The 14,067-nt window shown below is 34.1% G+C and overlaps 1 protein-coding gene across 1 annotated transcript in view; it reads right to left on the bottom strand.

The window, feature by feature from the left end:
• Window positions 1-6,562, bottom strand: part of LOC121314520 (coagulation factor XIII A chain-like) — a 37,563-nt gene extending 31,001 nt beyond the window's left edge. Inside the window, exons 1-3 of the mRNA XM_041247893.1 lie at window positions 6,395-6,562; window positions 4,603-4,776; window positions 1,752-1,940 (exon numbers count right to left, since the gene is read on the bottom strand). Of these exons, the coding sequence (XP_041103827.1) occupies window positions 1,752-1,940; window positions 4,603-4,744 (331 nt within the window). The 5' untranslated portion in view covers window positions 4,745-4,776; window positions 6,395-6,562. The remainder of the gene's footprint in view (window positions 1-1,751; window positions 1,941-4,602; window positions 4,777-6,394) is intronic.
• Between the last annotated feature and the right edge of the window lie 7,505 nt (window positions 6,563-14,067).

The following is a 14,067-nucleotide window of genomic DNA, read 5'->3' as shown; positions in this document are numbered from 1 at the left end:
GGAACGGGTGGTCATCCTACTTAAACAATAGAACTCAAAGAAGCAGGCTTTACCATCTAGTAAGGCAGATATCGTGCTGTAAATGTCCTTAGCCGAAGGCTTGGGCATTTAACATAATGATAAAGTCCTCTTATGAAGGTTCTATTGCTATTTGAAAATAGATACATAAAAAACAATAACATTTAAAGTTTTTTTTTCTGTTTGGTTTTTCGCAATTTTAGGTAGCACTAGTTTTCTAGTCAGACTGCATCCAGTTGTCTGCTTTATCCAATTTGTCATTCAAACCAGAGACTAGTTGCTATTGTGGTTACTTTATTGCCATTATCAGCAAACACTATTCTTAATGCACTTATTTATTTTTACTTTATTTGCTATACTAAATTTAAATTAATAGATTGAACATAAAGAACAGCAAATAAGCAGATGGTATGTACTAGAACTGAGATTATTTTTACAAAGCAGAAAAAAGGTAAAATACATGCGGGTGTGGCAGGCTGGTGAGTTGATAGAGGCCCAGAGACTGCAGTTCAAAAAAAAAATACTAATTTTATTATAAATAACACAAAATAAAAGTGCACAAGGGCAAAATAAAGGGATTTAAACACAAAAAGAAAGACAAAAAGCAAAATGTACAAAATAAAGGTTTCCAGGCTGGGCAATGCCTTCACTGGATTCACAAATCTCAACAATACACACAAACCAAAAACTACCAACCTGCTTCCTCAACTCCCTCCTCTCAAATGAGAAGCAGAGGCCTCAGGTGACTGGGCGCTGATTGATCATTAATTAAACTAATCATCTAATCAACCCCAGCCACCTGAACACAATGAACCCAGGCAGGTAGGGGAATTTAACCCCATCCCTGCCAATTTCTAAAGAGCAGAGCTGTGCTCTGCCACAGGGGGTATTTAATGCAGAAATACATTGCTAAACATATAATTGTGGTCATACAAATCTACATTTTATGGAGTCAATGGCAAGTCCCCATATGAATAGTAGTGCAAAACCATGTATGATTTGTTTTAACACACATGGAGCCCTATTCTCAAAGCTTTAACTTGTGAATTTATTTAGCCTGGTTTGATTAGTTAAATCAAATTGTATATGCTTAAAGCAGTTCAAGACTGTCCTTGGCTTCTTTAACAACATCTTGAAAAGTTTCATGATCACCAACTTCAACCTTTCATCTTCGCTGAAGCTTTGTTAAAAAAGCAGCTTTGTTATTGATTAAGATTAGTATCCTAGACTTAGCAGGGTGTCCAATTTTCATATTTGCATGACTCTGATGCAAATTTATCGAAGTAGCAACACACTTGGAGCAAAAATCAAACTAAGCTAAAATAAAAACTGATATTACAGAAGAGCTACGATACAGTTCTGTCCCTTAGTGTGATCTCTCCACTCTACCCCCTTGCAAGCATGTGATCTTTTATTTATAAACAGAAAATGCAGATGAAGAGAAAAACAAAATGATGCCATCAGAGTAAGAAAAACGCAACGGTAAAAAAAGTCCTTTATAAAATAAAAGAATGACGCAGACCAGTCAGAAGCATATGTGTTATATCATATGACACTAACAAAGACGTATCATTCATATAATAACTGTTTTTTTTCAGAATAGCTTTTGTCTCTGTTCTAAATGCTTAAACTCTGCTGTTTGCACTTCAAAGAAAATAGTACATATTATCCCCCCTAAACATAGTGACCATAGCACAGTGTGGCAGAATCATACAGCAACTGCTGGTACTCACCAATGAGGAATTCAACACAGAACTGGTCCTTATCAGGGTTGTAAGGCCTGTTGAATGTTAATTGGATCTGGAACGGCTGCCCTCGACGCACAATTAGTCTGACGTTGTCATACAGATCTGTGTGGTGCTCCTTTTTGTTAATTTCATCTTGATTCTTCAGCATGTTAACATCCCATATATCTAGGAAATCTGCCACAGAAACAGACACAATTTGTTCACCCTCTGTCAATGTCATTTTAATTTAAAAACATTTCTTTGAGGTAAGAGCATATTTTTCCTGTAAAAACTATGAACAATACTTTTTTTCTCATCCTTCTTTTAAAGTCCTGCATTGTTTAATAAAATAGATATAAAATTAAAATAGACAGTGTTCAAAAGTGTATGTTTAACTACCAGAATTTCTACAATATATGGTCTGGTAGACAAAAATAATAAACTCTTCAAATAAAGTTTGAAATTAATACATTTACAGTGAGCTTTTTAAACATGTGAGAGTATATTGAAAAAAATACAGCAGTAAACCAGCTGCAAATAAATGCTTTGTTTAGCATTACTATTTCAACTTAACATGTGAACATGTGTTAACTAGAAAAGCCATGTTGTTAATTAAGCATTAGCTGTTTTGGCTTTTTCAATGTAGATGAACCTTTATTTATCATATTTTCACACATGTTCAGTAAGCATCAGTAAACTTCAATTAAATTAGTTTGTTTTTCTTGTTTTTGCACACACACACACACACACACACACACACACACACACACACACACACACACACACACACACACACACACACAAGTAATGTATTATTTGTTCACAATTCACCCTTTGAAGGAGGTTGGGTGAAAGTTTTTCTGTTTCTGTTTGTTTGTTTGATTTATTTAACAAACACATGCCCAGCGTTTCATCCTCAGTACTATCCCTGTCTATACTTCCCGGTCTGTAACGTCATCACCCAGCCATCAGTGACACTCCTATAGACTTTAACTATATTACTTGGTAACACCAAGTAAGCCAATAATATAGGCCATTTTAGTAATCATCTTCAATTATCACCTTCAATTGATAAACACAAGGTAATACAATGTAATAATCAGTGATGATCCCTTAACCTTTTTGGCATGTCACATGCCTCCACTAAACAAAACAAACAGAAAAATTCTAAATCACACCCGAAATCGGTATGGATCCAAAATTCTGATTTTAGCTTGATACACTTGCATACCATTTATCAATTATTAAGACAGTGATCCCTAGTAATTTTACAATATAATATACATAAAACACATTATGTATTGGAAACTGTGAAATAGTGACAGCTCCTTATACAGTCAAGTACAGTATGTATACAAATCACTGTCAACATGGCATAGATGTGGATCAACCAAATTCATAAATTATAGAATTGTCACTTTCTGAACATTGGGGGATTTTTAACTTCTGTCAGTTTATATGCCCAGATGTAAAATTTCAAAAGCATTTAGAGGCTGGAACACTGAAAATAAAGTTCAGCCCACAGGATATTTGACTGACTGAAGACATGCTAAGCAGGAGAGATAGACTGCTCTCTTGCCATGCATGTGGTAAATAAACCGTTTTATAAAAAGATAAAAAGAGGGCCTGACCACAGACCAAAGGAATTTTAGTCAAGTTTATTTTTGTCTTTGGAGAACGAAATAATTTTCTTCCTGTTCTATTTTCATTTTAGTTTATCTTGATCCAAGGTCAATGTGAATTTCCAGTATCTGCAAAGGCATATACTGTAGAAATATTTAAAAAACTACAGTAACAATATTATGCAATAAGGCATTATTAAGTCATTAGATGTGAAATGTTTGTCAATAAATATAACTAGTTTCTTTTTAGTACTTTACATTTGAAAGAATCAAGAGAGTGGATTTCCTGTTTTCCTGCTTTCTCCCAATCACACAACTGCTATTTACTTGGAAAACATGGACATGTGTTATTTACACTGATTTTCACATGTGTCAACACTCCCAGTCTTCTCAGTGCAGCTCTGAAAATAACTATTATTGTAAACCATATTTCAAGAAGCTGAAACATGTTTGACATTGTTGGGATTTAGTAATGCGTGCACAGAGCACTCAGAATTAGACAATAAATCATCCAAATTTGAAAAACGAATCAGTGGATACTGAGGTTTTTTTTTCCCCCATTATATCAATGTTGGACAAATCAAACTGTCCTACCAGCAGTTATCTAGCGATAACCAAGGTTTTAAAATGTTCAGTCTTATTAGCACCATATGAATTATCACTGCTTTCCCTTTTGTGCAGTGTCTAACATCAAATCCGATCATCTGACCTACAGCACAGAAAGTAATTATTATCAGAAGTAAAAATCCAAAGGTGGAAAGGTTAATGCTGTTGCAATTTCTAATAAGGTAAGAAAAATATTCTAAAGTCTTATATATAAGGATTAAAAACAATTTCACTACATTGCTTTTTATTATGAAGGCTGCATGCAAAATCCCTGTGATAAACCTATGCTGTAACTCAGCTATTCCACATCTGCAATTACAGTGTAGTTATATAGATAAGACAACCTGTGTAAATTGATATAACTATGAATTAATATAATATTAATATAGTATTCTTGTGTTGTTTCTTTCTCATTTTGTCAGGTTACTGGTAATGGATGTTTTTCTCCTTCAAAAAAAAATGTGGCAAATGAAGGCACTGGAAATTGTCATTCTGTTTCCTGTTAGGCTGCGTGACTTCAATACAATTAAACTGAATAGTTAAGTGAATCCATATGTGCAAGCTACTTCGCTGGGCCAAAACACCCATCCACCCAACAAGAAGACCAAGTGAAAGATGTAATTCGATACCTCTCAGATTGGGCGGTCCTCTGGGAATGCCAAAGGGTTCAAACTCAGGGAGGGTGTCTTCCTCTACGTTAGAGGAGACGGGAGGGATGTTGCTGCGCCCAACATGAGTGGGTGGAGGTGGTCTCCTGTCTTTATCAGCCATGACTCTAGACTTTTAACCCGGGTATTCGCTTTCTGGGAAGAGTACAAATGAAACAGAGAATCAATGCACTTATCTTTTCACGGGTAGTTCCTCATAATCTAAGTCTTAAAATGTGTAATTCTTTAAAATGTTTTTAAACAATGTACATTCCTGACTTTCCTCACACACAATTTGGCCCACGTACAAAATCCAAATCAAGCAGACCCCTACTAAAAAACAGTATTCATTATTATTATTATTTATTATTATTATTATTATTATTATTATTATTATTAATAGCAGCGTTTTCATATTAAATAATCAATATTCCCAATTAAACTCCCTCACACCAACTCCACCAGTGTTTTATCATTTATACAGTCTACACAACTTGTTCATTTTATAATCAATAGCATCACCCCTGTAAACCAAGTTCACCAGGAATTTGACCAAATGACTAAAACTTTTATGGCAAAATGATTAGCAAAAATTGGATGGCAGGGGGTACAAAAAAATAATGGCGAGTTTGTATTTCAGGGAAAATAAAAACAAACGTGTCAGTAACAAACTTTCCCCGCCCTGACTTTAAATTATGTTTTTATATTAAAGTATGATGAAAAAGCTTATGGCCAACAAATACTGTATATCAACAGCATGTACAGAATATAGTATGGAATCAAAATGATCAATTCAATGTTTAATCATAATTTTTCCAGAGAAGTGCAAAAATGTAAGGGTGAAGATTGATCGCAACTGTTTAACTGTTAAATCTCACGTCTCAAGTCTCAAAGGAGGAGGAGTTTTTAAAAAGCTCAATGGAAATAATACATCACTTCAAATAATGTGTCTTTTGTCTTTATTGTAAAGGATGGAGTTGCAGAGCTGTTTAGGGAGTCAGCACTATTTACTTGGCAGCATTGTTTGGAATTTCATGCTGGGTTTTAACAAGTTTTTATAGTTGGCTGAATCTTTTTTGTAATAGAGAGCAAGACTTAGATGCATTCTGACCAGCTGAAGATTCAGTATTGGTTAAAAACCTACACTCATAATTCTTAGAAAAATGCACACATTGTGTATAACACACATGCCTGAACTCCCTTGGATGACATCTCTTGTATACTACCCTATCAAAAAAAAATAAAAAATCAACGTATACAATATAGAACACTATTGCCAGTATGCTGCACACTTAGTATACAGTAGAATGTGTAATACATTAATTATCCTAAAATTGTAAAAAGGGTAGCTTCTGTACAGTGTAGGCAATTATGTATGAGTTTATGATCTGTGCAAAACACTAAACATTAAACCGTAATTCCTTCTTTGTAAAATCTATAGTTTTTATAAAACATAATAAGGTCTAAATAACTCTGTTCTGTTGAATCCACTAGTTTATCTGCAACCAATTTTTTTTTATATGTCCATTTTAAAGTATTTTAAAGGCTTTACGAGGCACCGGTGATGGCGAAAGCAGACAGCTTTATGTTAAGTGTGACATGAATAAAACTTGTTTTCCTAAAAAGAGAGATGCTTGTTGCAGATTTTTTTTGAAAGGTGGAAGAGGGAGAAACAGATTGCAGACCTTATCTTATTGTTATCTGAAAATCAAGTTCTTATTATAGTAGGTTGAGCAGACAAACCTTTCTAAAAATAAGATAAGTAGTACTATACCTCAGTTGCAGTTCACTCTCGCTGGAGCTTCACTCTCACTAGAGCTTTCTCCTTTGCAAGGTACAAGTTCAATGAGGCCACTTCTGCTTTCACTTATATATGCAGTTGGAGGAGAGCCCCCAGGCTGGAACAGGAAGAATTTCTGTTCAGTGGTCATTCACCAACCTCTGTCACTAGCAGCTCATGACTGAAAGGCAGCTACAAGCCGACCTATGACACGAGATGTGAGGAGGAGCCACGGGGATGGTGAACACATTAACAAAGAGGTTAGAAATGTGCCATTTCTGCCAATTTGGGTCGGCGGGTTTTGTCAAAATCCTCTGAACAGCTGAAGCATGGCTTTCTGAACCATCTCACAGTTTATTAGTTTTTTGGGGATTTTTTTGCAAGTCATTCTTGCTTCACATGGGTGCCAGGTGATGGTTCAAGCCCTACATACAGTATGTTTTAATACTAAATACTGTTCTTCATTATTTATAATCAGAAATCCTAGAAGTGTTTCAAAGGAAATGTGCCAATAAGTTTTTGTTCCAGTTTGTAATGTTTTTGCTCCAACAGTTGCACCTTTGTTTCTAAAATAGATTATTAGTGTGTATGGCAATCATGTAGCCATGTATTGTTATAGATAGACATGGCATATAAAAGGGAACACACAAGCACAATACTCAGTGTTGGAAAAAAAGGTGTTGTCCTGTCATCCTTTGACTAAGTGGTGTGGCTCCCCAGTTTGTCTTGCGCAGAGCAGTCAATAGTTATGGCATCTTGTGAATTACAAAAGCTATAGTATACATTTTTTAGATATGTTGTACCACTACTTGATAAAGACTCACAACTCATGATTTATTTGTTCCTTGGTAATTAACCTGGCTTCAGTAGTTTTTGTGAACCATTTTAGATTATTAAACACCTTATAATTCTTTGATGTACATTATTCCATAGCTTTGCCTCCAATGGAATCTTATTAATCAGAAAGCCAGTGTTTTTTTTTTAAGTCCTGTTGGTTTAGACTTCCAAAACACATTCTTGACTTCATGCCCCCTTGGATACTCGTTTGCTATTGTATGTCATGCAGCTGGTGGCTTTGAAGCATATCTTGATAGCTCAGAAGACAGCATTTTTTCTGTTTAAAAATAGTATTTTACAGGAAACACATGTACTGTAAAGCTGAAGTTTTTTATTATGTGAGTACATGACAATGATGCACATGTCTTTTTTCTCTCACCACGAACAGATCCATTTCTGTGCTGAATAAGGATCGAATGCAAGAGGAATAGAATTTTCACTGATTATTAATTATTATTGGGTATCTGCTTTATTAAATGCGATTTACCACACTAAATAAGTAATATAAAAACATGACAAAACATGACAAGACAAAATTTACTTTTGAGTGTATTGTTCTTTTAGAATTTCAAGTAACAATTTAGTGTGCCTTAGGCAATAGGGTCCAACAGGTTGTATTGGTAGTGTAGTGCAAGTGTGCAGATCATCAGTAGTACATAAATAATAGACATCTTCTAGATCCACAACCTGAACACTGTGAAATGTGGCAGCAAAAAGAATAAGCTAAAATGCCAAGTTCATGCAAAAATATAGTCATTTATTTTATACAAGAGTACAGGCCAAAAGTGCTAGACAAACAGTGCAGGAGTGAAAAATATGTATTTTTAAAATTATTATTATAATTACTGTATTATTAGAATGCTCAACCCACCAGTTGAGAACCGCGGTTATAAGGAAACAACCTTCTTCAATATGTACACAAACGTAATTGAGCCAGAAAGGGAGTGTTTTCTTTCTCTGCAGGCTGGTTCATCTCCTTCAGCTGCATTAACTGTCAACAACAACCTACAGCAGTGTTCTTCATTGCAAGGCCCGCGGGCCACTGGTGGCCCCTGTGGACTTTAGTGCGGTCCCTGATGTGCAGCCCCTGACAAACACAAATGTGAAAAAGGCAGTGTGGAGGCCCTCACACTGATGTCTTATCAGCTAAAGTGGCTCCCTTCTGAAAAATAGTGAAGAACACTGACCTACAGTTTTAATGTAAATTAGTGGACCAGGTCTTTTTTGCATTCTATATGCCCATAAAGTAAAATATAACCTTCTGCTTTCTTTTGGGCATTTAGCCTAATATGAGTCAATCACTTGGTTTAGAGATCTCCCAAACCATAAAAACAAATATGGAATACTATTGGCACATACAATAAAACCATAGCTTGTAGGCCACAGTTGTATCCTGAGGTCATATTATTTTTCTCACTCAGTTCTACATCCTGTTAGGTTGTTGTCAATTCACACACACTTCCTGCAAATCCAAATTAATAGATATCAGTTTGCTGACAATTCTCTTCTGCATCGACCATGGCTGTGGAGAGAATTTGTATTGATTTGCGATCCCGGGCGGGAAAGACAGCACTCAACATAATTATTGCTCATGTACAAATCCACAGATTTTTAACATTATTATTATTATTATTATTATTATTATTTATTATTATTATTATTATTATTATTATTATTATTATTAATAATAATAATAATAATAATAACTAAAGCAGTTCAACTTTTGATACACCAGTGTGTGTGTATGTGTGTGTGTGTGTGTGTGCATTATACAAAAACAGAGGTCTAGTTTGTTTACAAAGAAAGAAAATACTACTTACCACATAATCTTCAGACTAAAAAATCTCTATTTACCATTCCAACTATTCTTAAGCTTTTGAGTCCCAGTATTAATGTTAATGAACTCCACACTACAGTACATTGAAGTAGTTATTGTAGAATACTGCATTAAATACTGTAACTACAGTAAATACTGCAGAAAACATCACACTTTAGGTGATACAAATGATCACAATATTTGTAACTATTACAATAATAACTTACACAATGAAGTCTGATAACACAGTAACACAGTTTATAATACATATAGAACAGACATATAAATAAATAAATAAAAATGTACAACATCTTTAAAAATAGTCCTCTTGTAGTGGTATAAATAGTAGTCTTCTAATATCTTCTGAAGACTCAGGGTACTATAGACTCCAGTTTGGAAAAACATCATGTCAGGAGACAAATTAACATATTGGAAAACAATACGAGCTCCATTTGTTATTATTTTTACTAATATAAAACAGGTGTTTAAGAATTAGATGTTTATGTTCCCAACATGTAAAACTAAAATATATGAATGTAGTTCATTAGAAATACTTAAGCCCTATATCATATGTAGTACAATCTCCAGTATTATAATACTATACACACAACTTCTTAGCACATTTTTTATTTTTAGTAAAGTACTGTGTTTGACAGCCTTGGATTCAATTTATAATCATATGTTATGTACAAACTCTTTCCAGTTGTCATGGTGATTGCTGTTTTTTTTTTTTTTTTTTTTTACTTCAGGGGTAAGTTACTTCCTTAACTGTTGCGCAATTAAGTTTTGCACATGTGCATTGTGAAAGGATGCCTAGTCAGCACTTTAAACAGTGTGTAATGGACAAATGAGCCAGGGTTTTAATGGAATTGTAAATCCTGCTCTGACACCTCCAGTACTTTTTCCAGGCATTTTTGATCATTTTTGAGGGCAAGATGTTTAAGGTTACAGTGGTGAAGCTAATTAAATTATTCCATAAATCTTACTTTACCGCTTCCATTTACTATGTAGGTGTCACATGTGCAGTTTTGAACACAGATCATTTAATAGTAAACATATATGTATTACATTTTCAGCATGTTAAGTTATATAAGTCCGTGTTCACATGTCTGGCATGTCATTGGTCATTTCATCTGGAGAGTGAAACTGTCCCTCCCCTTCAATGCTTTCTGTGTTTGCATTAACCAACCAGCTGCTTATCCTGAGGACAGAGACCATTGACTTATATTGTACTGTAAACAAGAAGAAATATGGAAAAGTGCAGCACTAAACATGAGCTCCATTGCACAAAAGTCTACATTTGAAGCCTGTGTTTGAAGCCTGACAATATACAGTAAATTGTAAAGTTAAGAAGACAATAAGAGGCTAGATTGACCTGACTAAATATAAAGCTTGCAAGGTTTTCAGGCAGGACATCTATGGTATCATTAATTCAGCTCATAGTACATCGCATTTATTCATTGGTCAATCTACAAGCCAATTACCGACAAGTTCCCATCAACCTATTAGGTATATAACCCTGCTTTGCAAACACAGTCCTGCCGTGCTTCGAATTACCGTTTGTCGTTTGTTTGGTTGCGTACCCTCACTGGTCTTATCGTTGTTGTCACTTACCTTCGCATTATGGATTTGACTTTCCAATTGTAGACCAGTCCAGGAAAATGTCCTGACAGAAATCGTTTAAATCCTTCATTCCAGTTACTCTGTTGCCGAACGTTCCTGTTCCAGTAAACTTTATGTTCAAAATCCACAAGGTAGGAATGTAAAATGTAGTCATATTGTTAGTTCTCCTTGAAATGCTTGACATCAAGTTCAGCACTGCGACACCTTATTGTCGAATACAGTCACGCACAACAGGATCTCATAAAAAAAAAAATACATTGTTTCACTGTTGTTAATGTAACAGCATAACATCATCCTGTACAAGTCAGTCTTTCCAAACCCCCATTTGTACTCCCATGTTTTGCTATTTTAGTACGTCGTTTCAGCTCAGTCAGTATCAAACTATCATGCTGGTCTATATCACTTTCTACCCCACACCCTGATAATAGTAATGACCTGGAAGGCCCATAGTTTAGAGTGGAAAGATCATTGTAAAAGTGGATGAACTTCTGTTTAAAATGGAAGGACCACTTTGGTGGACTCCCTTAAGGCCACAGTGAGGTCTTTAATTGCTGTGACCACTGAGCTTTCTAGTTCTTTCAGCTCAGAAAGATTCACGTTGATGTTTTATTTAGCAGATTTATTTATCCAAGGCGACTTACAGAGCTAGGGTGTGTGAACTATGCATCAGTTGCAGAGTCACTTACAACAACGTATCACCCGAAAGACGGAGCACAAGGAGGACTTGCTCAGGGTCACACAGTAACCGGGGACCTCCTGGTTACAAGCCTGTTTCTTTAACCACTGGACCACACAGCCTCACAGAATCTCATTCTGACGCTGCTGTTCATACAAACATGAGCTCACTGTCTTATCTATGCTGGCATTATATTACTTAAGATAGCGTTAGCAAGCTAAACCTAAGTGGACATTGGATTTGGCATTTTCATTCGCAATAACTAGACTTTTTACACATTTAATTTTTCCACAAAACTATTTACTATTTCACAACATAATTTCACTGTTAGACTGGATTTACTGCAACAGATGGGGTGGAGGGAATCTCAACTCAAGATAATGGCATTGTTGAAAACACATCAAAAGCAGGTACTTTGTTTGGAACAATAAAACTGCAAAATCATTGGGATAAAAAAAAAAGGTCTACAGCATGTTATGGTGATCTAGTGTTTTTTTAGTTTTTTCTTAATAGGTGGTTCTGTAAGCACTTCAATCAATTTACAAGGTTTCAAACTTGTGTGTTCTCACCCAACTGAACCGATACAGTGTTTCAGATTTGCTGATAGTTTTGACTACACATCATATCAAATAAAATTCACACTTTACTTTTAATTTATTAAGTTGGATTACCTAAGCAAGATGAGTCCGACATGCAAATCGAATTATTAATAGGTTAGTTGTAGCCTACTCTATGAAATATATTTAATAGACCTGGAAAATACATATTTGTGTACAAACGTATTGCTTAGTGGCACAGATACAGTAATAGGGGGACATGGATTGATTGGTATAATTTAATTTGGGACTTTTAACTTACAACTGGAGAGGGGTCAGAGATAATGTCTCTCTCTCTCTCTCTCTCTCTCTCTCTCTCTCTCTCTCTCTCTGTGTGTAAAGTAATGGAGGGTCATTATTTAGCCATACTCAGTATAATTATTACTAATAGTAGTCGTAGTGGTCATAGTATTATTATTATTTCGTTATGTATTTTATTATAATTATTATTAGTTTACTTTTTCATTGTTTCTGTGTATGATTTATTTATTCTACTTTAAAAATAAAACTCTTGCTACAAAAAAGTTTTGTCAAGTTGTAGGTTGCATCTTTTTTAATAAAATAATGAATCACTCAACATCTGGTGTGATATATCTTTGGTTTTATTTATATTACTCTATACAGGGTAATACTGTTTGCAATCTTTTTGGAAAGTCTCGGTCTGCATTTGACATTTCGGAGGTTACTCTTCGTAAAATACCATGCACCGTAAAACCTGTAAAAAACTGTATAATATATTTCATTTCTGATTTCTGACTTGAAATCCATAGAAAATTTCACAGCTCCTATATCCTCAAGTTTTATTTTTTATTTTTTTAATATAACATTGAAATAGGACTGGCAGTTTTAAAAAATATGATTTATTATTATCCATTTTTCAATATTTCTTTGTAAGGCAATGGCGTATATGAAAAACTTAATCTATATATATATATATAATATATATATATAATATATATATAATCTATATATATATATATTTAATGTACAAATTGTTCTCGTGTTTTGTTTTTCACCCGGTGTGGGTACGATCCATACTCACCGTCGTTTCTCCAGTGGCAGCCTGAGTAACAAAAGGGGACCATTGGTTACAGTCCCTTTACATGTAAAGGGAAAAATGTTAATTTAAAACGAATTTAGTTGCTTATGAATTAAATGTTGTTTTGGGTTATTTACAACGAAAACTAATGTATGTTTAAATTACTGATCTTATGAATTACTATGAATTACTTGAATAATTTTACTATTACTAGTCAATAGGGTGCAAGGGTAACACTTTCCTATATTAAGGTGCTGGGGTTCTTAATATGTTTTTATAATATAATATTGATAGCCTTAATAACTATGTTATAGAGTGTTAATAAATCACTATATGTGGTTTATAACCGTGACTCGCATCCTAGAATCTTGGGTGTTTAAACCATCCCCATTGCACTACTAGAGGTGGCTAAAAACTGTCCCCTTTATTAAACTGTAATTCTGTCTATGGCTATTGCATGGTTATAAACCATCAATAATGCTTTATTAACACTCAATACCATAGTTATCAAGCATATAGTATATGTTTATAAAACATTCATAAGCACCACCTTAATATAAAGTGTTACCAAGACAAGTAATCAATTACTAATTTATATTATTATTTATTAAACAATTTAAGGGAAACTATTTTGAATTACTTAAATGCAATAATGCATTTGGCCTTTGGGTAAGAATAAGACATATTCAAGCCCATTGTGGTTGTGGTTTTATTAATTTTATTACTGATATCATGTTTTTCTTGTTCATGTTCTTTTATGTGTGTAATTATTTGTATTTCACACAAAAATTTATTTTCATTTAGTTACAAACCGTTTACTGAAATTAAGAAAAACAATCCTGAACAATTCTGCTTTTACTTATAACAAATAAAAAACATGCTAAGACATTTTTGTAACGTAAGAAATACTATTGAGTAAAACTTTACACTCTGTGCAGTTAACGTTAAATCTCAGTGTTTTGGGGTAAGAAAATTGTATATTCAAGCCTTTCATGGTTGTGTATTTATTAATTGTATTACTAATATCATGTTTCTCTAGTTCATGATAATTTATTTCTGCAATTATTATTTTATTACAAA

The sequence above is a fragment of the Polyodon spathula genome, chromosome 4 (assembly GCF_017654505.1).
Source record: "Polyodon spathula isolate WHYD16114869_AA chromosome 4, ASM1765450v1, whole genome shotgun sequence".
Taxonomy (NCBI): Eukaryota; Metazoa; Chordata; class Actinopteri; order Acipenseriformes; family Polyodontidae; genus Polyodon; species Polyodon spathula.
The sequence above is the reverse complement of the archived record's forward strand: the minus strand, read 5'-3'. Positions and strand labels throughout refer to the sequence as shown.